General features: G+C 49.1%; 1 protein-coding gene across 5 annotated transcripts; it reads left to right on the top strand.

The window, feature by feature from the left end:
• Positions 1-237: 237 nt before the first annotated feature.
• Positions 238-25,520, top strand: HRK (harakiri, BCL2 interacting protein). Of its 5 annotated transcripts, none has more exons than XM_063593703.1 (4): positions 238-705; positions 2,492-2,602; positions 3,135-3,221; positions 20,188-25,520. In XM_063593703.1, exon 1 carries the CDS (start codon positions 374-376, stop codon positions 647-649), a length of 276 nt encoding a protein of 91 aa, XP_063449773.1. In that variant the 5' UTR covers positions 238-373; the 3' UTR covers positions 650-705; positions 2,492-2,602; positions 3,135-3,221; positions 20,188-25,520. The 5 variants fall into 5 exon arrangements, with proteins under 5 accessions (XP_063449773.1, XP_054952203.1, XP_034790494.1 ...); XM_055096228.2 differs by having other exon boundaries at positions 2,492-2,606; XM_034934603.3 differs by lacking the exon at positions 3,135-3,221.
• Positions 25,521-27,163: the final 1,643 nt, after the last annotated feature.

The following is a 27,163-nucleotide window of genomic DNA, read 5'->3' as shown; positions in this document are numbered from 1 at the left end:
CAAAGCCCAGGACCTCCGCTGCGGGGCGCCTTCTCGCGTCGCCCCGCGCCGCGCTCCCCGTCTCCCAAAAACCTCGCGCTCCCTAGCTGCCGGCGCCGCTAGGGTTAAAAGTTACCTCTCGGTTTCTTCTGCCTGCAGCCCCCCCCCAACCCCCGGGGGCCGGATGATGTAACCCCCCTCCCCGCCCCCCTCCACCATGTGACACTTTAATTAATAATAGCGCCGTCAGCACAACAAACGCACAACACAAGGAGAAACTTGGTGTCCAGGGGAGGCCCCCGGCGGCTGGAGCGCTGCGGCAGCGGGCGCAGAGGCCGGAGGGAGAGGAGGCGAGGGGCGGCCCGAGCGCGGGGCGGGAGCGAGGCCAGCGGTCATGTGCCCGTGCCCCCTGCACCGCGGCCGCGGCCCCCCGGCCGTGTGCGCCTGCAGCGCGGGTCGCCTGGGGCTGCGCTCGTCCGCCGCGCAGCTCACCGCCGCCCGGCTCAAGGCGCTAGGCGACGAGCTGCACCAGCGCACCATGTGGCGGCGCCGCGCGCGGAGCCGGAGGGCGCCGGCGCCCGGCGCGCTCCCCACCTACTGGCCTTGGCTGTGCGCGGCCGCGCAGGTGGCGGCGCTGGCGGCCTGGCTGCTCGGCAGGCGGAACTTGTAGGAACGCGGGGCTTCTTGGTGGGGCCGGAGCCGAGACCCAGCCGGAGCGAGCAACAGGTACGCGAGCGAGCGAGCGAGAGCCAGGGCGCGGCAGCTGGGCACTGGAGACGCTGGGCTGGCCCGGGAGCGGGAGAGTGGCAAGTTTGGCTTTCTCTTTTCCCTTTCCTTCTTCCTCCGTTCTCTTCTCTTGCAAGCATCTCCACCTCTCCTCTTCTACCCAGTCCCCAGTCTTCCCTTCCAAGTGTAAGGTCCACCGTTTCTGCCCCCATCTCTGCGAGTCCTTAAGCGCGTCTTGCTACTCACTTATAGCTCAGTGGCTTGCGGAGGACTTCAGCCTCCATAATCCCCACCAGCCCCACAAATAAACACACAATGCAAGTAAAAAGTGTGCCTGCTATGGGAATGTAGTTGTAAGCCACGCCAAATACTTAAAATCTGTCGCACTTCCAAGAAAGGTCCCCGGTCCCCTTCCAAGCCTCTTGCCGTTCCTGAGTCGCCCCCGTCTCCATCACCTTTGCTCCCAACCTCTTGTCCCTAAGTGTCACTTCTCCAATCTCTGATCCTCATTATGTGGCACCCCAAGCGCATCTCGAGACTTCCTCCCCCTCCAGGTTTCTGGCTGGCCCAATCTTTCTTCCCAAGCTCCGCGGATTTGCAATTTTCCTCTGCCCTGCCAACTTCGCTCCTTCTCGAGTGAGGTGTCCTGTTTAAGGAGTTTGGCTTGCTTCTCCCCAGACGGTTGTAGCTGCTATGGGAAGGAGACGCCCTCGGAGTGGGCTGGAATAGGGGGCTTTCAGGGAAACTCCAATGGGAAGCCTTAAGGAAGGAACATTTATTGAGCTCCTTCGGGGTGCTGGGCACTGTTTAGGGAGGTCATGTGTTGAGAACTTAGGACAGGAAGTGGGTACTGAGCACCTAGTGTGGTTGGTATCAGTGGGAGGAAAGTACTAGGCTCTTGGGGTGGGGGAATCATTGTGCCCTAGCTGTGCGCCTGGCACTGTGCTAGGCGCTTTGAGGAAGCACACAGCGTAAGCATCGTCTTACTACTCTGGATCCTGGAGTAGCGAGGAGCGCTGCAGAGAATGAGGGAGAGAGAATCAGGCTGAGCCCACCATAGATGGGTCTAGGGCCGGAAGGTGAAGCTCGAAGGTGACATAGCCAGCCGCCCTTAGGTCCCCGCCCCCGAGCCCCGCCGCGCGCCGCAGACACCCTGGGAAGTTGGAGCGGCGCCTGAAGGCGAGGCCCGAGCGTCTGCGCCCGCGGGGAAAGGCGGCAGCCGGAGCGTGGGGGGTGGCAGCGCCCAGGGAGCTGCGGGGGTGCGCGGGGTGTGAGCCGGGACCGCAGGCGACAGATGTCGCGTGGGCCCGCGCAGCCCGGGTGCTGGCGAAGAGAAATGCGCGCTTCGGGGCGCTCTCTGCCTGGCTCCCGGGCGCCGGGGGTCCCATCCACTTCTCCCTACCTTCTCTCTCTCCTGTTGGAGAGGCCAGGGGCTCCCGCGACTGAAAGGGGCCAGGCTGAGGCTGCCCAATCCCAGGGACAGGAAGAACATTTTGGATGGATCGCGGGGTGCAGGAAAAGGAAGTTGAGCGACAGACGCGAAGCCCAAAGCGTGGAATTTGGGAAGAGGCAGAAAAAAAGTGGGTGAAGAGGAAGAGAAAAAACAAGCGACGAGATGGGGAGGGACAAGAAGTTTGGGGAGGATAGAGAAAAAGAGAAACTGCCTGGAAAACGAGTTGCAAGACAATTGAAAAGTGAATGAGAAAGAAAGAGAGGAAGGTAGTAAAATCAAATAGAACTGTGGAGAGAGGGCTGGGACACGGCTTTCTCTGGTTCTGTCGTCCAGGAGATTGGAAACGCTCTCCCCTCCCGGGACCAGGCGTGCGGGATGTCGGGTGCCCCTCCCGGGAGGCCGAGGACTCCGGGCCGGAGCCTGACTGTGTGTTCCTGTTTGCCGGTGTGTGAGTGTCGGGGTGGGAATGCTCCCGGGGCCTGGACGGGGAGGCTGCGGGCGGGGCGGGCAGAGTGCGCCGCTCTGCGCCGGAGCGCAGGGGAGGAGTTGGGTAACTGGGGCCTGCGCTGCAGGGGAGGGCGGCGGCCAGGAGTTTCGCTGTTTTGAGTCGGTGTAGGGGGGCAGCAGCAGGTTATTGTCTCTGTGGAGTTTATTTCCCCCGCCCCGCCCTCGCCTTCTACCCCAGAGTTACTTCCGTGCTGCGCCCTGACTCGGAGACACCCTCTTCCCACACCTCTGGGTTCTTCTCCTACCTGCCTTGTCCCGCCCGGGCGTCCCCTGCAGCCACACCCTCCAGGGTTCTGCAGCCTCTGGCGCCCTGACCTCAGGATGCCCCGCTCGGCTTCCCAGCAGCACCGCCCCTCATACCCTCGGGACACCCGTAGAATTGCTCACCACCCGCCTTCCTGCGCTCCCAGGCCGGGTTCTCAGTGCTCGGGCTCCCTGCACTGGCACTGATCAAGTTCTCTCCCTGCAGCCTACATCTGACCTCAGAATACCAGCCGCTCCGGCCTTTCTTGTGCTTTTGATTTAATTTGGGGAAACTCATTTTTTCCCAGCTCTGGTAAGTTAAGTAAAGGGGAAAGAAAAATCACCGGAGGAAGACAGTCTGTTGCGTTCTATGCTGGATATGGGGTGCTCTCCACCTTCCCTACCCTAAAAGAAAAAGGGGAATGTTCACAGCTGTACCTTAGGTGTTTGAGGGAGGCCTGTGCCAGCCATATAGGGTGGGAACTACCACTTTCAATTCCCGTAGGTTTTAAGGGTGTGCTCCGCTATATGCAGAATCAATATTTTCAACATACAGGCCAGGCAGGTTGGCTCACGCCTGTAATTCCAGCACTTTGGGAGGCCAAGGCAGGTGGATCACCTGAGGTCAGGAGTTTGAGACCAGCATGGCCAACATGGTGAAACCCCATCTCTACTAAAAATACAAAAATTAGCCTGGCATGGTGGCACGCGCCTGTAATCCCAGCTACTCGGGAGGCTGAGGCAGGAGAATCGCTTGAACCTGGGAGGCGGAGGTTACAGTCAGCCAAGAAGTCAGCCAAGAAGAGCTGAGATCACACCACTGCACTCCAGCCTGGGCGACAGAGTGAAACTCCATCTCAATAATAATTTAAAACATATATGTGTATATACACATACATATATCCAGCATACTTGTTTTGAGTCTCTACTGCGAACCAGCAATACTTTTCTCAGAAGTCATCCTTTAAAAAAATAACAAACAGAAACAAAAACCCAAGACTAAGTTTTCCCATATGTAAAATGGGGGCAAAAAATGGGGGCCCACCAGCCAGACTTAGTGCATAGGCACGTTATTAAGGGGGTTAAATGAATTCATACGTGGAAAGCTCTAGAACAGTGGATATACATGTGAGCCATCATGATTATTATTGTGCATTTACCATCATTCTTTCCCAAGGTAGTCAACGTTTTACCATTATTATTGCTGGCCATTCCACACCACTCCTACCTGCCCTCCTGGGAAGTCAGTGCCAGAAGGGTCAGGAGAGAATAATGGTTAAGAGACTCTTAAGTGTCCAGCCATTTGCTGACAGCGTGACCTTGAGAAAGAACCATTACCTCTGCACCTTTATCTGTAAACTGGAGCTGTATCCTTCCAGGGTTATTGGGAGAATGATAAGAGAACATTCATTTAAAGTGTCCAGTGCAGGCTGGGCCAGTGGTTCAGTCCTGTAATCCCAGCTCTTTGGGAGGCCAAGGTGGGGGGATCACTTGAGCCCGGGAGTTCAAGAACAGCCTGGGCAACATGGTGAAACCTTGTCTGTACCAAAAAAAAAAAAAAAAAAAAAAAAAATTAGCTGGGCATGGTGGTGTGCACCTGTAGTCTCAGCTACTCAGGAGGCTGAGGTGGGAGGCTCACTTGAGTCCCAGAGGCAGAGGTTGCAGTAAGCTGAGATCGCACCATTGCACTCCAGCCTAGGCGACAGAGTGAGACTCTTGTCTCAAAAAAGTCCAGTGCAATGTCTGTCTCTTAACTTCACTCAACAGAGGATGTCATGAAATGGTCAGTGTCATTCCTTTTAATTCAAAGGGGAAGCCGAGGCAGAGAGCATCCACCTAAGTGGTCCCCAGTGGAACTGGAGCTTCTGTCTTTGAGGGCACACAGCGCCCCCCACCCCATGACTTGCAGGGGAAGAGGAGATAGGGGCAGTAAGCAGACCGGGTTGGTGCACAGTGAATTCCTGCACAAGTGAAATTCCCTTTCTTCCAGAGCCCCAGGGGAGGCTCCTCTGAGGCTGGGGAGGCCTGGAGGAGGATGGGTATGATTTAACCAGTCAATACTCAAAGATACAGGAGAAAGGGAACAAAAGACGCTTTATGGTGAGTGCTGGCTGGCGGAGGCGTGGGAGGGAGGGAGGGAGAAGCGTGCCTGGGGAGGGGGCAGGGAGGGAGAGAGAATGGAGCCGAGGAATCTGCCTGGGACTCGGGGCCAGGGCTGGGTAGAATCCTGCCTTGGGAGCAGGGGAAGGGGAGAGAGGGGGACTCCACAGGCCCATAAGGCGACGTGGTCAGTGGCAAGGAAGATAATGGGCCAGCGGGAGCCTGCTTTAATGAATTAATGACAGCCTGGCCCACCAGCCAGACATGCTAACTGGTTCTTGGCAGGTACTTTGGGGATTAAGTGGTTAAACCTGGAGGCGCATCCCGCAGGCCTCCCTCCCAGCTCGCAGCACCCCTGCCAGAATTACTTTTAGAGCTTGAAAGCTTGGCCTTCTGCTTGGCGAGGGAGCCCGAGGAGGACAGCTGTTGGGGAGGAACCCCCCGGGAAGGGGCCAGATGTGCAGAACCAGGCAGCCTTCCTGCCACATGGTCTCTGTCTGGAGTCATCCGCTCGCATAGTGAGAGGCCAGAGTACAAGTGACTGAGCTGTGGATGGAAAAGAGCCACACCCGGGGATAATTAAATATACCCCCAGATGTGGGCTGGCTGGATTTGGCAATCATAACTCTAGAGTTTTTGAAAAGTCAGCCTTTTAGACAGGCAGATAACGAGAGGTGGGGAGGGGGCTTCCGTTTCTTTGGTAGTCCTCACTAGTGTCCCTGTGATAGGATTTCACGGGAATAGAAAGCTAACCCACAGTGTCCCTAGTCCCTGGCAACTTGCTTGTCACATAGTAGGTGTACAATAACTATGTGCTGTGTTAAATGAATCAGAAACTATGCAACATCAGCCGGGTATGCTGGCTCACACCTGTAATCCCAGCATTTTGAGAGGCTGAGGCGGGTGGATCACTTGAGGTCAGGAGTTCGAGACCTGCCTGGCCAATGTGGTGAAACCCCATCTCCACTAAAAATACAAAAATTAGTCAGGCATGATGGTGTGTGCCTGTAGTCCCAGCTACTCAGGAGGCTGAGGCAGGAGAATTGCATGAACCTAGGAGGCGGAGGTTGCAGTGAGCCGAGATCGCGCCACTGTACTCTAGCCTGGGCGACAGAATGAGTGAGACTCTGTCACAAAAAAATAAAAAATAAAAAAAGAAACTATGCAACATAGTCACTATTGTTTCCCAAATTCAGGTTCTTCCACTTATACAACTGCTAATTATTGAGTACCTTCTGTGTATAGGGCACTGTGGATACAGGAAGGACCAAGACATAAGAGTTCCCTGCTTTCATGGAGCCCACATTTTAGTGGGAAGAGACAGACAATAAGTAAATATTGTTCTTGTTACTACTTCTGTGTAACAAATTACTCCAAAACTACTAAGTTTTGCTTCAAACAACTAGAGCCATCCCTCTGTCTCTGGGCGGGAGTGGTTCCAGGATCCCACTTTGGATCCCAAAATCCAAGGATGCCAAGTCCTTGATATAAAATGGTGTAGTGTTTGCATATAACCCACACACTGTAGGCTTTAAATCATCTTTAGATTACTTATAATACCCAATACAATGTAAGTGCTATGTAACTAATTATACTGTATTGTTTTTATGTGTGTTTTTTATACTTGTTGTGTTATTTTTTAATTTTTTTTTTCCAATAGTTTTGATCTGAGGTTGGTTGAATCCATGGATGTGGAACTCACCTATATGGAAGGCTGACATATTTGACCATGCTCACACATTCTGTGGGTTAGGAATTTGGTCAGGGCATAGTGGGGGTGACTTGTCTCTGCTCCAGGATGGCTGGGGACTGGAGTCATGGGTGGGGAGGCAACCTTATTTACATGTCTGGCTGTTAATACTGGGAGTCAGCTGGGGCTGTCAATTGGAGCAGCTATACTCAGCCTCTTCATGTGGCTTGGGCTTCCTCACAGCATGGCAGCCGGATTCTGACACAGTGACTGAGAGCTCCAAAAGCAAGTACCCCAGGGAACTAGGTGGAAGCTGCTTTGCTTTTTCTGTCCCAGCTTCAAAAGTCACTTGGGTCAGAAGCAAGTCACAAGCTGATGCAGATTCAAGGTGGGGCGGAATTAGACTCCACCTCATGGGGGAGTGGTGAGGTTCTAGAATAGCATGTGGAATGGGAGATATTTTAGTGGCTACCTTTGGATTATGCAATCTAACACAGAGATAATTTTAGAAACTCCTCAGGGCTTTGAAGGTAATACACAAAGGTAACACAATAGAGAGTGCCCCAGGGACTCCTCACCTGTGGTGATGAGGGAAGGCAGGCCACTTTGAAGAGGAACCAGGGGAATAGCGGACTTGAATGACAGAAAGGAGCCAGCTATATGAAGACATGCGAGAAAGGTGTTTTGGGAAGAGAGAGAGCTAAGTCCAGTGGCCCGGAGGTAAGACTGCATAGTACGTTTCAGGAAAGAAAAACAAGCAGTGTAGCTTGGTGCCAGGGCTGGGTGCCCAGATGCAGGGATGCAGAGATGAATGAGTCCCAACCACAGCCCTCAGGTGACCCCAGACTCTTTCAGAGACAGGAGACCCAGGCTTTGCCCCTGCCCTCACCTCTTAGTAGAAATAAACCAGTTCACCTCCTGCCAAGTTCTGAGAGGTCCTGATCCCTGAACCAACTCACTCATGCCCACTCCCCTCAGTGCCAGGGGAACATTGTGGACATCGATTGGGTTTCCATCACCCTTAGAACTCTCACCATTCAACTCAGCACTGGCTCCCCTCTCCTTTCCTGCCCTAAACTGGTGCCCCTGCTGTTGGGTGGGGGATTTCTGATTTAGCCCACATCAATAAGTTGCATCTTTTATGACTGCTGGTTGGCCAGGCAAGGAGAAAGCTCCTTCCTTTTCCTGTGGGGAGGCAACTGGCTTATCCAAGATGGCTGCTTTCCACAGAGCTTTCCCACACTGAACCTTTGCTCCATGGGCCAGAGACCTGGGCAGGGTGGAATTTAATTGCTCTGGGAAACTTGATATAATATTACTTTTTTAAAAAGTAGCTGGATGTGGTGGCTCATGCCTGTAATCCCAGCACTTGGGGAGGCTGAGGTGGGAAGATTGCTTGAGCCCAGGAACTTGAGACTAACCTGGGCAATATAGTGAGACCCCATCTCTATAAAAAATAAGAAATTAGTGAGGTATGGTGGTCTGCACCTGTGTTACCAACTACTTGGGAGGCTGAGGTAGGAGGATTGCTTGAGCCCAGGAGACTGAGGCTATAGTGAGCTATAATCGTACCACTGTACTACAGGCTGGGCAAGAGAATGAGACCTTGTCTCAGAAAAATAAATAACTTTTTCTTGATGACAAAAAATATGACAAGTTCATTGGCAACTATTTGGAAAATGCTGAATAAAAGAAAATTGTAGTCAGGCGTGGTGGCATGTGCCTGTAATCCCAGCTACTGGGGAGGCTAAGGCAGGATAACTGCTTGAGCCAGGACTTTGTGGCTGCAGTGAGCTATGATTGTGCCACTGCACTCTGTCCTGGGTGACATAATGAGACTCTGTCTCAAAACAAAACAAAACAAAACAAAACAAAAAAGTGAAAAAGAAAATTGTAGTCTTGCCTCTGGAGAAAGGAGGTTCAGCTTTGAGCAGAAGGTCTGAGTAGCAGAAGATTGCAGTCCTTTCCCATGTAAAGACCAGATAGATTCTAAGCCTTTCTACCTTTCCATTGCATTAGATTTGACCCTTTAGTGATGTGATTTTCTTTCTTTCCTTCTTTCTGCCATTTCTCTTTCCTTCTTTCTTTCTTCCTTTCTTTCTCTTTTTCTCTCTTTCTTTCCCTCCCTCCCTCCCTTCCTCCCTCCCTTCCTTCCTTCTTCCTGTCTCTCTCTGTTTCTGTCTCTGTCTCTCTTTCTCTTTGTTTTTTTGAGACGGGGTCTTACTCTGTCACCCAGGCTGGAGTGCAGTAGCAGGATCGTAGCTCACTGCAGCCTTAACCTCCTGGGGTCAAGTGACTCTCCCACCTCAGCCTTCTGAGTAGCTGAGACTACAGGTGCACGCCACCACTCCTGGCTAATTTTTGTATTTTTTGTAGAGACAGGGTTTTGCTATGTTGCCCAGGCTGGTCTTGAACTCCTGAGCTCAAGACCTCCTGCCTTGGTTTTCCAAAGTGTTGGGATTATAGGTGTGCACCACCATTCCTGGCTGGATAGGTACTTTAAGACTTGGAATCACTATAAATATATTATCTGTAACCTGACCTTTTCCATATATCACAGGCATTTGTTCAACAGTTTAATATTTTTCTATGAGACACTTCTTTCTGTATGTTTGGTTTTTTTTTGTTTGTTTTGAGACGAAGTCTCACACTGTCGCCTGGGCTGGAGTGCAATGGTGCAATCTCTCTGCAACCTCCACCTCCCAGGTTCAAGAGATTCTCCTGCCTCAGCCTCCCGAGTAGCTGGGATTACAGGTGCCTGCCACCACACCTGGCTTAATTTTTGTATTTTTAGTAGAGACAGAGTTTCACTACATTGGCCATCCTGCTCTCGAACTCCTGACCTTGTGATCCGCCTGCCTTGGCCTCCCAAAGTGCTGGGATTACAGGCGTGAGCCACCATGCTTCGAAGTTGGTTAGTATTGCTTTATTTGGTTAGTCCATCATTTACATTCCCCATCCATCATTGTGAAGTCACTTGAGCCCAGGAGTTCGAAGTTGCAGTGAGCTACAATTATACCACTGTACTCCAACCTGGGCAGACAACAGAGTGAGACCCCTATCTCAAAGAAAAAAAAAAAAAAGAACTAATTAAAACAAATTTTTTTAATGCTCACAGGTGAGAGGATTGCTTGAAGCCAGGAGTTCAATACTAGCCTGGGCAACAAAGTGAGACCCAATCTTTACTAAAAAAAGAAAAAAGAAAAATTAGCCAAGCATGGTGGCTTGCATCTGTAGTCCTGCTACTCAGGAGGCTGAGATGGGAGGATTGCTTGAGCCCAGGGAGGTTGAGGCTGCAGTGAGCTGTGATCACGCCACCGTACTCCAACCTGGGCGACAGAGCAAGACCCTGTCTCAAAAAAAAAAAAATAATAATACTTTTTTTTTTTGGCTGGGCACGGTGGCTCACACCTATAATCCCAGCACTTTGGGAGGCCGAGGTGGGTGGATCATTTGAGGTCAGGAGTTCAAGACCAGCCTGACCAACATGGTGAAACCCATCTCTACTAAAAATAGAAACAAATTAGCCTGGTGTGGTGGCACATGCCTATAGTCCCAGCTACTCGGGAGGCTGAGGCAAGAGAATCGCTTGAATCTGGGAGGTGGAGGTTGCAGTGAGCCGAGATTATGCCACTGAACTTCAGCCTGGGTGACAGAGAGAAACTCCATCTTAAAAAAAATGTTTTTAATGCTCTCAAGTGTAACTTTGATATCAAAACATATTTAGCATTCTTTGAGATGGGTGTGGTGGCTCACACCTGTAATCCCAGCACTTTAGGGGGCCAAGTTGGGTAGAGCTCCTGAGGTCAGGAGTTTAAGACCAGCCTGGCCAACATGGTGAAACCTCGCTTCTACTAAAACAAAACAAAACAAAAACAAAAATTAGCTGGGCGTGGTGGCGCGTGCCTGTAATTCCAGCTACCTGGGAGGCTGAGGCAAGAGAATCGCTTGAACCCAGGAGGCAGAGGTTGCAGTGAGCCGAGATCATGACATTGCACTCCAGCTTGAGTGACAGAGTGAGACTCTGTCTCAAATACAAACAAACAAAAAACATAGTTAGCATTCTTGTATTATAAAGGCTGTCTAGAGCATACAATCATGTCAAGATCTGGAAACACTGCCGTTGGCTCCCATATCACATTCATGTCATTGGCCTTTATTTATTTATTTGAGACAGGGTCTCTCTGTTGCCCAGGCTGCGGTGCAGTGGCACAATCAGGGCTCACTGCAGCCTCGACCTGGGCTCAAGTGATTCTCCCACCTTTGCCTCTCCAGTAGCTGAGACTACTGGTGTGTGCCACTAATTTTTTACTTTTTTTTAGAGATGGGGTCTCGCTATGTTGCCCAGTCTGGTCTGGAACTCCTGGGCTCAAGCAGTCTTTCTGCCTTGGCCTTCCAAAGTGCTGAGATTCCAAGTGTGAGCCACTGTGCCCAGCCCATGTCACTGGCCTTTATATGTCAGGTGTCTGTTGGCTTTTGAGCTGGCTGTGACTGGCCTCAGCTGAATCTCTGTTGCCTTGCTGTGGACTGGTCTTCATGGACCACACCTCTAGCCAGTGTGGGAGTGTGGATGACACCTAGCATGCCTCTCCCCACTTCAGGGAAAAGTTCCAAGTCTCAGTAATGTCACTAATCTGGAAAGCTTCTCTGTCTGCCTGGCTGTACCTATCATCCTGGGGGCAGGAATCATGTTTATCTAATATTCTTGGAGCTAGCACATGGTACTCAATAAATCCTGTAAAATGCTAACACACTGATGCTGGAGAAACTAAGACAAAGTGGCTTGCCTGGGTGGAGAGGGAGGTCTTCCAGGAGTGGGGATGTGTCTGAGTTACTGGAATGGATTCAAGAAGAGGTACCATTTTCTGTTTTGTGTGTGTGTGTGTGTTTTTTAGATGGAGTCTCACTCTGTTGCCCAGGCTGGAGTGCAGCGGCACAATCTTGGCTCACTGCAACCTGCCTCCCGGGTTCAAGTGATTCTTCTGCCTTAGCCTCCCTAGTAGCTGGGATTACAAGGTGCCCACCACCACACCCAGCTAATTTTTGTATCTTTAGTAGAGAAGGGGTTTACCATGTTGGCCAGTTTGGTGCTCTAACTCCTGACCTCAAGTGATCCAGATATGCCTGCCTTGGCCTCCCAGAGTGCTGAGATTACAGGTGTGAGCCACCACGCCTGGCCAAGGTCCATTTTTCAAAGATAGCTCAGACTTAGAATATTTGAGACTGTTGGCAGACCAAAAAGCCTAAGGCTTGATTCAGAAAATTTAACTCTGGTAACTGTGTATCTTCCTCACCAATACTTTATGCTGAGGCAGGGAAGCTTCATGGAAAGGGACATGAATTTTGGAGTCAGGCCGACTTTCGCATCACTTTCTCCATCTCCCATTTGTCAGTTGTGTGACTTTAGGCCGATCCCATTACCTTCTGAGCCTTGGTTTCCTCATCTGTAAAATGGGAAGAATAATAGCGTCTGCGCTGGAGGAGCACTATGTATAAAGCAGCTGGCGCAGATTCAGCCCCCTCTACATGTGAGTGGCTTGGAGAACAAATTCTGTTTTATCTCCGTAGTGAGCTCCTAGCATGCTATAATCTACTCCAGTGCAGTACAAGGATGTACTGGTGTTCAGAACATGGTGAGTGACAGCCTATGATATGTGTTGTTCTTATTTGGTGTAAAATTGAGTCCATAGGCTGGGTGTGGTGGCTCATACCTGTAATCCCAGCACTTTGGGGGACCGAGGTGGGTAGAGCACTTGAGATCAGGAGTTCAAGACCAGCCTGGCCAACATGGTGAAATCTCGCCTCTATTTAAAAAAAAATATGTACAAAAATTAGCCAGGCATTGTAGCACACACCTGTAGTTCCAGCTACTTGGGAGGCTGAGGTGGGAGGATCGCTTGAGCCCAGGAGGTCAAGTCTGCAGTGAGCTATGATTGTGCCACTGCACTCCAGCCTGGACAACAGGCTGTTTTTAAAAACCCTGTCTTTAAAAAAAAAAAAAAAAGAAGAAGTTTAGTCCATGGGCCCATCTTTATGGTATGGCCCATCTTTATGGTAAGCCTTTTGCTTAAGGCACATGCTATCTGCTTTAATCCTGCCTTCCCCAATCTGGGACTCACCAAGGGCCTACTTAGGCCACTCTGACAGGGCTGGGAGAACCACTAGATCAGGGCTTTCCAGCCCGGGCAACACTGGCCTTCAGGTCCCAGAAAGATGCAAACCGCCATGCCTATTTTGCCCAGCACCTGGCCATGGTGACATTCACTAACTGGTGAATGAATGAATGTATGAATGAATGAATGTAGGGGAGGCCTCAGGAAATTCATGAACACTCAGTAATCAAGCTAATAACATGGCTGATTTCATCCTCCTCTTCTACTTTCCCCTACTTGGGACAGAAAACATAGTTTGGATCCAATTCTCAAAAGATCTGTGAGCCAAAAGGGTCTGTGTTCTGGAAACATAGCCAGAGCCAGACAGGACATTAGAGACATCTAACCCATCTCCGTCATTGTACAGATGGAGAACCTGGGGCCCAGAGATAGCTGCTGAGGGTTCAGATGAGGCGAGCTTAAATGCCAGGGGATAGTAGGAGTGTCTGAGTATCTCAGGCAGGGTGAAAATGGGTGGTCTTCTACCTGAATTTGGCTTGCAGTTGAGTTCTGTTTGACCTGCGTGGTTTTCTCCCAACACTTAAAAGTCAGGCATTTTAGCCAGGCGTGGTGGCATGTGCCTGTAGTGCCCATTACTCAGGAAGCTGGGGCAGGAGGATCACTTGAGCCCAGCAGTTCGAGACCAGCCTGGGCAACAAAGTGAGATCCCATAAAAAAAAAAAAATCAGTCATTTTCAGGTAGAAGCCTGTATTTCCAATTTTTCTTGAAAAATGAAAAGATCTAACAATGTATTCTAACACATGTATTCCCATGTGGCAGAAACAGGCTGGAGATGAATGTCAGAAACCCCTTTAGAAAGCACAAAAACACTACAGTGTCCCCAGCCCCTCCTGGGTACCTTTACTGGGTCCAGTGCATTTCAGTTCATGACCTCTGATTTCAGGGAGCCCCCTATGCTCTTCCCTTGATGCATAGACACCCACAGACACATCCTATTTTAAATACATGAGCTCATACTGTTCATGCTGTTTTGTAACCTGCTTTTTCCTCACTAAAAATAGGTGGTTGAGATCTTCCCATGTCAACACGCAAAGGTTTTCCTCATCCTTTTTAATGGCTGCATGATGTTCTGTTGCTTGGATGAACCAGGATTTCCTTATATGGTCACTTCCTTGGGAACATTTGCATTGTTTCCTGTTTTCTGGTAGGGTAAACAAGGTTGTTAGGAACTTTTTCTGTTGTTTTAGAAACAGGGTCTTTCTGTGTCACCCAGGCTGATGTGCAGTGGCATGATCATAGCCCACTATAACTTAAACTCCTGAGCTTATGTGATCTTCCTACCTCAGCCTCCTGAGTAGCTGGGACTATAGACATGCACCACCACAATTGGCTAATTAAAAATTTTTTGTGGCCGGGCGCAGTGGCTCAGGCCTGTAATCCCAGCACTTTGGGAGGCCAAGGCAGGTGGATCAACCGAGGTCAGGAGTTCGAGACCAGCCTGGCCAACATAGTGAAACCCCATCTCTACTAAAAATACAAAAAAATAGCGGGGCGTGGTGGTGCATGCCTGTAATCCCAGCTACTTGGGAGGCTGAGGCCGGAGAATAGCTTGAACCAGGGTGGCGGAGGTTGCAGTGAACCAAGATTGCGCTATTGCACTCCAGCCTGGGCAATAATTGCGAAACTCCATCTCAAAAAAAAAAAAAAGTTTTTTTTGTATATGTGCAGATAGAGTCTCATTATGTGGCCCAGGCTGGTCTGGAACTCCTGGACTCAAGTGATCCTCCCATTTTGGCCTCCCAAAGTGCTGCGATTACAGGTGTGAGCCACTGTGCCCGGCAGGGGACATTCATAGTTGGACAACTTTGCAAACAAAAAGTGAAGTTCCTGAAAGTGAAATTGTTAGGTCAAAGAATGTGCATAGTATAACATGTGGGACATGGGACATGGGCAACATTGTCTTACAGGCCACAGTTTGCCTTAAGAAGAGTCTGTATTTTTTGTTTGTTTGTTTTGGCATTGATTCTGTGCTGAGCTGAGCTACTACCCAACTCTCACTGCTTACCCTTCTGAAAGTCAAGCGAGTTGGGCTTCCAAGGCCCACCTGCCGTAAGTTCCTAGTGGGTAGGAGCTCAGGTCTCTCTTCATAGACTTTAAGTAATCACTATCTAGTAGCTGATAGCATTGACAACTGTTCACTGATAGAAGAGAGCTGGGCCAAGGAGAGCAAATACTTCTTCCAGAGGCTGCCAAATGGCCCCTTCCTTCCTCACATATCACAACCTAGCCGTCTTTTCAGCTTCCTTTCCACAGTCTCCTGTGCACCCAGCTTCCTACCTGGCCGACATGAACTATACAGATGGAGATTTAAGGGATAACACGGACCGGAGCAATCTTCTTTTCAAGAGGATTCTGCATGGAGAGCTTCTCCTCCAAGTCTTTTTTTTTTTTTTTTTTTTTTTGAGACAGGGTCTTGCTATATTGTCCAGGTTGGTCTCAAACTCCTGGGCTCAAGCAATCCTCCTGCCTCAGCCACCTGAGTAGCAGGGATTAGGGACACATGCCACCATGCCCAGTCCTTCCTTCAAGTCTTAGGGACTAGGATGATTGGTACCATTGAAACTCCTTGGTCAAAATCAACCTACCTGCTGAAACCAAAGATGGAAGATGTGAGAAACTGCTTTTTTTTTTTTTTTTTTTTGAGATGGAGTCTTGCTCTCTCTCCCAGGCTGGAGTGCAATGGTACCACCTCAGTTCACTGCAACCTCTGCCTCCCGGGTTTAAGTGATTCTCCTGTCTCAGCCTCCTGACTAGCTGGGATTACAGGTGTGCGCCACCGCACCTGGCTAATTTTTGTATTTTTAGTAGAGATGGGGTTTTACCATGTTGGCCAGGCTGGTCTCAAACTCCTGACCTCAAGTGATCCACCTGCCTCGGCCACCCAAATTGCTGGGATTACAGGCGTGAGCCACCACACCCAGCCTGTCATCTTTATTCGTTTGTCACTTATTTACTCTCCCTCAGTAGATAATGAATTGAGCGCCTAGTATACGCTGGGCATTGTGCTGGGCTCTGGGAACATAATGGTAGGAAAAGAACAAAAAAGAGACATGGCGTCTATAAATGTCCAGAAAATACTCTGGGAGGCTACACAACCAGCTGGTAATACTGGCTGCCTCTGGGAAAGGGAGTGGGGCTTAAGGGTTGGGTTGAAGGGGCTTTCCTTTTATTTTTATATTCTTCTTTGCTGTTTGAATTTGTAACTTATCACTTGTGCAAATAGCAAGGGCAAAAAAGGTATTTTTAAAATTTTATTTATTTATTTACTTATTGATACAGGGTCTGGCTCTGTTGCCCAGGATGGAGTGCAGAGGCATGATCTCAGCTCACTGCAACCTCCACTTCCCGGGTTCTAGAGATTCTTCGTGCCTCAGCCTCCTGAGTAGCTGAGATTACAGGTGTGCACCACCACACCTGGCTAATTTTTGTATGTTTAGTAGAGATGAGGTTTTGCCATGTTGCCCAGGCTGGTCTCGAACTTCTGGCCTCCTTGGCCTCCCAAAGTGCTGGAATTACAGGCAAGAGCCACCACACCTGGCCAAGGTTTTTTTTAAATTAAAAATTGGGGCCTCTTAGGAGGGAATCCAAGGGTCCTAATTCTTTGCTGACATCAGAAAAAGGGAATAAGCCTCTTGCCCCACCTAATGCTGCAGTGGGGTTTACGGTTTTCAGCTTTCACCTTCCGTACCCAAAGCGGCACAACATCACTGCAGCCCACGGAGGCAGGACCTTGCGGGTTCAAGTTCTCCCTCTCTGCCCGCCTCCCCCTCACATGGTGGATGAAAAATGGAAACAGGGACATTTTTTCAAAGGTATTTCATGAATCACTTCAGCCACGAGTTTTGGCTGTGAGTTAGCATCTGAGAAAATTCTTTATGAGCCAAGTTTAAGGGAACACATCCCAAGGGTGGGGCAGTGGCTCACAGGGGTTGATGGACTTGATGTTTTAAAAATAGTTTTAAATTGCACGATTACTACTGCTGCTTGGAAAAAAGAAAGAAAGAAAGAAAGAAACCCTATATATATAAAATATAGCCCATAGCAGCCTCAAACTCCTGGGCTTATGCAATCCTCTCTCCTCAGCCTCCTGAAGTGCTGGGATTACAGGCATGAGCCATAGCACCTGGCCTCAATTCCTACAACTTTCTGATACAGTTCCCTGCTCATCATGCTTCCCTGTTTGTGCCATGCTTATCACTGTCCTTGGTCTTGTTTGGCCCCTTCCCCCACCTAAGCCATGCTTCTTTTTTCCAAATATGGAAAAAGTATGTGTGTGTGTTCTAGGCCCTGATCAAATCCTGGGTCCGCTCTGAAGCTTCTCTGGTGATTGTAACCCCATTCTGACTTCTAGGCTATTGGTTCACCTCCAGATATTGGTCATTTACAGTACTGGCCTCTGGCATGGCATATCCTTCCAGTAAGCCTGGAGGCAAATTTAAAGCAGGCACCTGGCCTTATCTGGTGCAGATAACCATGCTTACGATGTCCACACACTCAATAGCATAATAGGTACTTAATAAGCGTTCCTGTCTCTCCTTCCATCCCACCTGTGCTTCAGGCAGCATAATTATTTTAGGCTAATGCTGCAGGGTTACACTGACTTTCATTCTGTAGGTTTATGGCTAGACACCAACAGAGATGTTTAGGGGTTACAAAAGCTGGTTTCATAAACTAAATTTAGAATGTATTTATCAGTTGAGTTGATTGATGACTAATTCCATATTCTGTGAAAATATATGGTGGCTACATAACAATGCAGAGTTCCTTCTGTGTTTGTGCCCTCATGAGATAGAAGGGGAATTGGCCTGGTGTGGTGGCGCACACCTGTAATCCTAGCACTTTGGGAGGCCAATGCGGGAGGATTGCTTGAGGCCAGGAGTTTGAGACCAGCCTAGGCAACATAGAAAGACCCTGTCTCTAAAAGAAAAAATAAAAATAATAAATTAGCCAGATGTGGTGGTGCATGCCGATAGTCCCGGCTAGAGGCTGAGGTGGGAGGATCGCTTGAGCTCAGGAGGTCGAGGGTGCAGTAAGCTATGATGGCGACACTGCACTCCTGCCTGGGTGGCAGAGCGAGACCCAGTTTCTTTAAAAAAAAAAAAAAAGCAAAAGGTTTGAAGTCACTGATTTGGATCCTTGTGACTGTCAGCTGACATAGACTATGGGGTCCATGTGTTTATGACTCATATCTTTCATGCAGTCAGATGTATCCATTAGGGCCCGAGTAAGAGGCAGAAAGTGTTTCCAAACTCAGTAATCAGAGGAGAATTTAGGACAGCTTCAACAGCAAAGGCGTGGGCAGGGTTTGGGAAACCAGCGAGAGTGAATGCAGTACCCAGGCTTGGCCATAGAGGGGAGCTATTCCCACCCTGGCCTGAAGGTGCCAGGGTAAGGAATGGGACCTGGAGTCTCCAGGAGGGTGTCACTGTACCAGAGTCCAGACAGCGGCTGTGGCCAACCTCTGACCAGTGGGAGGGGAGCTGGGGAACAAACACCTGATCTTACTTTCCCATTAGTGCCTCCTGTTGGCCAAACCCAGAAGGAAGCCAGAAGTCAAGGGTACCAGCTGCTACAGTTCATACAAGTCAACATCTCAGACTTTTTCAAACCCAGAAGCCATAAAGTGATCTCCCTTCCACTTTCTCTCCTATATCACTAGGTGTGTATTACCCACATGCTCGTTCTTATGCCACCTGCTTTAGAATAATGGGTGATACGTTCTTATCTCCCCCGCTAACTTATAGCCACCAAATCTGTCCTTTTAAGTCTGGGCACGGTGGCTCATGCCTGTAATCACAGCACTTTGGGAGGCTGAGGTGGGTGGATCACTTGAAGTCAGGAGTTCAAGACCAGTCTGGCCAACATGGCAAAACTCAGTCTCTAGTAAAAATACAAAAATTTAGCCGGGCATGATGGCGTGCACCTGTAGTCCCAGCTACTTGGGAGGCTGAGGCAGGAGGCAGAGGTTGCTTGAACCCAGGAGGCAGAGGTTGCAGTGAGCTGAGATCGTACCACTGCACTCCAGCCTGGGCAACAGAACGAGACCTTGTCTCAAAAACAAACAAACAAACAAACAAAAAACCCTACCTTTTTAAGGTGTACAAGTAAATGATGAGGAGTATACATAGAATTTTGCAGCCATCTTCACAGTCAACTTTGGAATATTTTCGTTTCCCTGAAAGAAACCCCATGCCCATGAGCGTCACTCCCCAATTCCTCCTATCCGCCCCGGCCCTAGGCAACCACCATTCTCCTTTCTGTCTCAGAAGATCTGCCTGTTGTGGACATTTCATATAAATGGAATCACACAATATGTGTCCTTTTGTGTCTGGCTTCTTTGACTTAGCATGATGCCTTCAAGTTTCATCCATCTTCACGTATCAATACTTCATTCCTTTTTGATGGCTAATAGTCCATTGTATGGAGAGACCATATTTTGTTTATTCATCAGTTGATGGACATTTGGGTTGTTTCCGTATTTTGCTATCATGGATAATTCTGCCATGAGCATTTGTGCACACATTTTGTGCATTCTGTGGTGGATGCTCCTGGGTATGGGCTGTTTTTTCTGCCCTGCCTAGGATGCCTCATTTTCTTATCCTGGTTAGTTTCCTGGCACTCTTCAATAGTCAGCAGGGGCCTGCCACTCTCTCTGAGGAGTCTGCTTTGTCTCCCTTATGAGCTGCCTCCCCTGGGCTCCCATAGACCACGTTTCCCCAGACTGCATATGCTCTTTACATGGGACTGTCATTATCCACTTCTTCCCATCTCCCTGTTGATTCTGAGCCCCTCAAGGGCAAGAATTACGTCATTGAACCTGTAGCCCCTAGTATGGCACTTGGCATACTTGGGAATAAGTGAATGGATGAATGAACGAACAAACAAACAAAAGAGAACAGAGACTGCCCTACAACTCTCTCTTGAATCTGGGTCTATGAAATGAATCGAGGAAGGTCCTGTTCTGAATTTGGAGAAGCAAAAAGTTCATGTGTCTCTAGATTCTTCTTTTTAAAAACATCTCTGAAGATGCCTATGTAAATACCTAGGTCTAAAAGCAGAGAGGGGAGTGTGTGTGCACGCACAAGTGTCTATTTGGGGAAGGCTGCTACATAGACAGAGATTCTGGTAAGGGGAAGAGTGCCAAGGCTAGCTTTTGAGGCATCCTTCCTCCAAAACCAGAGCTTTGCATTCAGTAGCTCTCCCCTCCCTCCTCCCCCTCCCGACATCCGGGGCTGAGCGTGCAGAGGCCCACTGCACTGACGTCACCCCCAGCAGCTGTCTGCACTGACCAGAATACCAATCTTTATTTCTGCAGGTTGGTGAAAACCCTGTGTCCTTGGAGAAAGCTGGTTCCCGTTTTCCAGAGGGGGAGCCCAGAGCTTGAAAGGCCGCGGTTGGCACTTTGAGAAGGAAGTGGAGAGTAAAGACAGCGCCTGGAGCGATCGTAGAAACACAGAATGGGACTGGGGAAGCCCTTTGGAAATCCAGCTGCAGAAACAGACACCCCAATGCTATTTACATACAGCTCTATATATATAAAAAAATATATGAATATTACGTATCAGTGCATGCCTTGTTGAGGACGTGGTTGCCTTCCTTTTCTGCACCTTGCGATGTGAACTTTGATATTCTGTAATGTCTGGGGCGCCAGAAGAGAGATGCCTGCTGTGTACTTAGAAACTATTTGCAAAGACTGGTGGGAATTAGCCCCAGCATCGGCCAACTGCCTGGGGATAGATGCTGGTGGAATAAGAGGTAACAGTGCAAAAGGCATGATAGAAAAAAAATAGGACTTGGGGCCAATTGTGTAGGGGCAGTCTGGGATGCCTCCATTTCTTGACTCGTCCTAGCCTCTCCCTCTATACTTACCTAGGTCGATCGCTAGATCCCACTGTCACGTCAAGAGAAATGGGATTTTTGAGTCTCTGGTGCTTCACTTAAAATTTTGCTGGTGCTAAGTGCGTTCCTGCTGGTGCTGCTGTGGTGTTCTGTTGACAGACTTGGAAGGCCAGGGGACAAGAGAGATTTCTATTTTGCTGTTTCAGATTCTTTTTTTTTTTTTAAGGGACAAGTTGCAAAAGTGCCACTTGAGAGTCTCTTCTCTTTTTCTACGTGGGGACAAATATCCAGAGGTGGTTTGGAGCAAACCTTGGGGTCTAGGAGGGAGGAGGGCATTGAGAGGCTTGCTGGTTATGAGGCCGAAAGCTGACCTCATGCATGACTTGGTTGCTATCTCCCCCACCCCCACAAAAGTGTCCTCGGAGTTCAGCCCACAGCCTCCTCCACTCCCCAAGGGGATTTCAGGGTTTAGGTTTTATGGATTAAAGAGCCAAGAAATGGCTACATTCTGGTCAAAGATGATTTATAACCGGGGGATGTTGGGGGAGGGAGTGGGCCATTTAAATGAAATGCACCAGCATCTCACTGATTGACAGAGGTCTGATTTTTTTCCCCCCAAGGATAAGCTACTATTTTCAGAAGTTTCTAGAAGGGCTAAAAAAAGATGTGTGCTGGACGGAGACTTGGCTGCAAAGACTCTTCAGGGAGCAGTGATTATTTTTTGCTTTCATTTTCGAAAAATCCAACATAAGCAGGTATTCTTCCTCTGTGCAGGATACCACACACTGCCATTTTCAAAGCCGAGGTGGTGAGATGGCGAGGTGTCAGACTGCAGATTCGGACGGTCATTCTCCAAGGCTGGATTTGCAGGTCACCACCCGGTACCTATAGACAGAGGGTCCAGCAGGCTGGTTAGCAGACACCGCTCCAGTTCTAAGACGCCAGCAGTGGGATCCACGTTTATGGTGGATGCGGCTGAAATGGGAATTATCCCCCCACAGGCTTTGCTGTACAGTTCTAAGAAGCCAGCAGTGGGATCCACATTTGTTAAGGTGGATGCGGCTGAAATGGGAATTATCCCTCCATAGGCTTTGCTGTAAATGACCAGGTCCTTTAGAATGTACAACCTCTCAGTGCTGCTGCAAGCTGGGAGCTGGATTTCTTTCTGTCTTCTTTTTAAAATCCGTTCCTTGTGTTTTCCTAAATAGCCCTTTAAAGAGAAATGCAACCCCAGGGCTGCTGAATGCCAGGGAAGACTCCCCCACCCCGCAGCTTTGAACTCAGCAAACCAAAAAAAAAAAAAAGAAGAAGAAGAATGCTTATTTTGGGAGAACGTGTTTCTCCTCATTACTCGTGCCCTCCCCCTAGCTGATGTTTGCAGGGGACCCTCGCTTAGCTGGGGACTGCAGAGAGCAGTGGGTAATATTCCCACAAAGCTACGAACTTAGAGAAGGCAAATTCATTAGAATAATATGAAATACAGTCACTGCTTCTATTTAATCATTTTCTTAGCCACAGACTAGGGTCTTTCCAGCTCCCCCCATTTTCTGGGGAGGGGCGTCCATTACTACACAGCTGTATCCAATCACAGTTCTCTGCTTCTTTAAGGCTGTACCTTCAAGATCGTAGTGGGGGCATGCTGACCACCTATAGACACAGGAGAAGATGAAAGGTGAAAGGATCCCTTTTTCAATCCCGACTTGCCTACTGGCTTTTGATGTTTCCCCTGGAGGATACAAACTCCAAACGCTGGGGTTGGCATTTTGGGTGATTTTGATTTCAATGAAGCCACTTTGCTGAGAGAACTGGGGCACCCACGACCTCCTGATAGAGCTTCTCAGCCAAGTCCCTTGTAGATATTCTCCTGTTTTATTAGAGACCACGTATTTATCGAATCCTGACCTTTCCTTGCACATCATTCATTGGAGTGCACTTCTCGACTGCCCCGATTTTTGACAAGGGGTTGTTTTTAATGCTTGTTTTTATATGAGATTTGACTTCTTGATGGACATTTGTATTAGGAAATTGAAGCATGATATATATGTATATATTGTCTCCACCATCTCTCCTGTTGTATTACTTGGATTGCATGAGATAGTGGGGTGGTTCTTGTTTTTTAAAAAATATTTCCACAGTGTGCAAAGTGCTGGCAACATCCCTCCCTCTCCTCCACCGCTCCCCCACTTTTCTCTGGCTGCCAAGGAGTCATTGATTTTGATTAGCTTCACTGCAGAACGTCTGTGAAGAGAGAGAGAGAGAAAGGGAGGGAGGCTTTGAAATAAATTTTAAAAAAGACCTCATATCGGGTTTCAGCAGACAGCAGTGTGTGTGTGTGTGTGTGTGTGTGTGTGTGTGTGTGTGTGTGTCCCCGTACAAGCAGAGGGAGGCCTCTGAGATCATCGTTTAGGTAGCTTGCTGCATAATGAGATGAAGAGACTTTTGCCTCTTCATTTCTGATGGTGCTGCTTGCTCTCAGAGAGTGGGGAGCCAGGAACCTCTGGGACTGGAGCCCCCGGGACTTCAACACTCCGAATGAGATCCAGTCCTTTCTGGAAGCTTCTCACCCCCACCTGATCCCCCACAAATACAATCTCTTCAAATTTGGGGGTCCGTTTCCTATTCTCTTTGTTATTGGTGTAGCTTGAGTAGGAAGTTTCTCTGGGGAGCCCATTGGCCCCACTGGCTGCTGTCCATGGTCCTAGGCCGTGCGCATCTCCTAGACCCCAGTTCCTGTTTTGTTTTTGGGGGGTTTTTTTTGGCCCTGTGCATCTCTTAGAGCCCAGTTCCTGTTTTTTTGTTCGTTTTTTTTTTTTTTTTTTTTTTTTTTTTTTTTTTTAGCCGCCTTCATTTGGATACTGGGGACTTCTTTTCCACTTCTTCTTCTTTTTTTTTATTTTGAGACAGAGTCTCACTCTGTCACCCAGGCTGGAGTGCAGCGGTGCGAGCTCAGCTCACTGCAACCTCCACCTCCCAGGTTCAAGCGATTCTCCTGCCTCAGCCTCCTGAGTAGCTGGGATTACAGGCACCCACCACCATCCTCGGCTAATTTTTGTATTGTTAGTGGAGACGGGGTTTTACCATGTTGGCCAGAGTGGTTTTGAACTCCTGGCCTCAAGTGATCCACCTGCCTTGGCCTCCGAAAGTGCTGGGATTACAGGCGTGAGCCACCGAGCTCAGCCTCCACTTCTTATTTTGATTCTTTTCTGTTTTGATGGTGAGAGGAAAGGATGATTTACCCAATACTGTCACAGAAAAATGAAACTGTGACTGGTTTTCACAATGTATGTAGCTGATCTCATGTTCTCCTATTATTATGTTTCTGACAGTGATAAAATATCACTCTCCCTCCCTGGGGCATTAGAGGAGTCCTCACCCGCCCACCTCCTACACAAGTATCTTTTAGGGACAGTGGCTCACCATTGTGGACTTTTTGAGTGTCCACCTGATATTACAAGTTGCATTGACCAGAACACAGACTTTGCTCTTCTGTGTCAATACCCATTTCTTTTCTGAAGGTCAGAAGTTGGTTAAGGGTTTGGGGGACCAGCTAGACACTCTTCTTAGTCCCATGGAGCTGACTGGAAGTTCCATGAGGGGAGGAAATTGATGTCAAAGTGTCATTTTAAAGCTTAAGCTGAAAGTTTATTTTTTAAATTCTCATTCATTCATTTAGCATATATTTATTGAGCATCTACAATGTGCCAGTTGTAGAATTCCATCTCAGAAGAGACTTGACTTGTGGATGGTGGAGGGGCAGTCTTGCTTGGAAGCAGATGATGTGAAATGTTCCTTTCCAGTCTGGTTCACGATGTTTAACAGATTTGTCAGGTCACCACTGTGACCCCAAGCTTTGCTGGCAGATTGTTATATAGTATTTACTGAGAGCCCTGCTATCTGGTAAAGGCAGTTAAAAAGCCTGCAATCTCGACTCATTTCCAGCATGAACAGACTGGTCCTTGCTGCTTTACACAATAATCAAAGCTACCTTTTATGGCGTGCTCGCCACTCCCAAGCACTGGGCGAAGTGCTTTACCCGTCTTCCCCTCCGCGATGCCTCATGCCCACTTTAGCAGATAGTACTGTTAGCATTCCCATTTTACAGTGGAGGAAGCTGAGGCTCAGAGAGGTTAAGCAACTTAGCTGAAGGCCACACCACCAGCGAAGTGCCTGAGCCAAGATTTGGACTCGAGTCCATGGGACCCCCACGCTCGTGAGCTGACTGCTCTGCTCCACTGGGTCCCTTCATGAGGTCGTCCCACAGCACTGCTAGTTCCAGGGCGAGTGCCAGCACATGGCCCCGCTGGGAGCCGGGGGCCTGACTTAGGTCTACTGGAAAAAGTGTCACCTTTGGGGACACTCAAGGACAGGCTGGTTGGTTTCATTGTGGATTTTATATACTCATGCCCTAACCCCGTGTTCCTGGTTTCTATAAGGCCCCGGGGAAGGTGCATGGAATTTGCAAATACGGCCTGTATGACTTATTTCCTAGGACACGGGAAGCTTTTCTTACCTCCTTCCTACCCTCTTCTCCAACCTGAACTCCCAAGTTTCTTCTCCTGAAGGTCTTTTGCACTATAAGCGCCAAGGAGCCCGTGCGCGTGGCAGGGGCGGCTGGGAGGGTATCTGGAGAACCTTAGTGAGGCCTCTGGCCTAGCCAGAGAGGCAATAAGCTTGGGGACGTTCCGTTCTGGGTTCTGACGTTGTTGGTTCTGACATCGTTGTGCTCTTTTGTAAGAGGAATTTCATACCTTGGAGACGCTTTGTACATATTTGTAATGACTTTATTAAAAAATTGATTGTGCACTTCTAGCCAAAGACATTTGTGTTTTCATTTCCTTTTGGAAGGCTGGCCCTCATAGACTCTGGGAGTACTCAGCTGCATAACAGGGACAGGATCCCTGCCCCTGGCTCCTGCCTGCCCCAATGTTCCCTCGGGCAGAAGGCCAGACACTTCCTTCTCTCCTCTAATTCCTAAGATCCACCGCCCCCCCCCAAACCCTGAAGGGAAGGACTGGCCTAAAGAATGCCCTTGGGTTGGGCCACAGGTTTGGGAAACTTGCCCAACAGTTCGAGGTGAGTGCACACAACCATAATTTATGCATGGTATCCTGTGGACAAGCCAATGAGGCTGCAGATTAATGTCTCCAACTGCGGACAACTCGGGTTCTAGTCTCATCCTAAGAATGGGAGGTTGAGTACACATACCTTTTTTTTTGGAGACAGAGTTTCTCCCTTGTTGCCCAGGTTGGAGTGCAGTGGCATGATATTGGTTCACTGCAACCTCTGCTTCCTGGGTTCAAGCTGTTCTCCTGCCTCAGCCTCCCGAGTAGCTGGGATTACAAGCGTGTGTCACCACGTCTGGCTAACTTTTGTATTTTTAGTAGAGATGGGGTTTCACCATGTTGGCCAGACTGGTCTCGAACTCCTGACCTCGGGTGATCCACCTGCCTCGGCCTCCCAAAGTGTTGGGATTACAGGCGTGAGCCACCACGCCTGGCCCAGGTTGTTTTTTTAGATACCAGACCTTCTCTTTTCCTTTGAACACCCATCCCTGCCCCACTTTCAGTCTACATGACTTAGAGGGGCCGACTCCATCCTCTCACTACCTCAAGAGCTCAACAGCTGGCCCAGGCCTGGCCAGTGCTCCACATCTCACCGGCTAAAGTAATTGGTTTGGGACAAACAAATGAGAGTCAGTCTTAGGACTTTTGGTGGAGCTTTTGGGATGCAGGGGTTGTTAAGCTGCTAGAACATAAGCGCAGAACTGCTGCGGGCCATCTTACCACCACATGGGTCCAGCTGCCTGAAAATCAAACTGTCTCAGAGGAAAACAGAATTGAGGGATGGCCGAGACAATTCTCTCTCTCTCTCTCTCTTTTTTTTTTTTTTTTTTTACAGAGATAGGGTCTCACTCTGTCACCCAGGCTGTAATGCAGTGGTGCTATCTCGGCTCACTGCAACCTCTGCCTCCAGGTTTAAGCGATTCCTGTGCTTCAGCCTCCTGAGTAGCTGGGATTACAGGTGTGGGCCACCACGCCTGGCTAGTTGTTTTGTGTGTGTGTGTGTGTGTGTGTGTGTGTGTTTAGTAGAGAGGGGGTCAGGCTGGTCTCCAACTCCTGACCTCAAGTGATCTGCCTGCTTCAGCCTCCCAAAGTGCTGGGATTACAGGCGTGAGCCACTGCGCCTGACCAAGAGACACAATTCTATATCAACACTGGGAGTCTCTGAATCCAGCTGTACCTGAAGCCCATACAGTTACGTAAACCAAATAAAGTCTTTATTTTACTTAAGCCATATTTGAATTGGTTTTTTTTTTTTTCTTTTTTGAGACAGGGTCTAGCTCTGTTGCCCAGGCTGGAGTGCAGTGGTGTGATCATGGCTCACTGCAGCCTCCACCTCCTGGGCTCAAGCGATCCTCCCACCTCGGAGTAGCTGGGACCACAGGCGCATAT

The sequence above is a fragment of the Pan paniscus genome, chromosome 10 (genome assembly GCF_029289425.2).
Source record: "Pan paniscus chromosome 10, NHGRI_mPanPan1-v2.0_pri, whole genome shotgun sequence".
Taxonomy (NCBI): Eukaryota; Metazoa; Chordata; class Mammalia; order Primates; family Hominidae; genus Pan; species Pan paniscus.
This window is presented reverse-complemented; position numbering and strand designations above follow the sequence as displayed.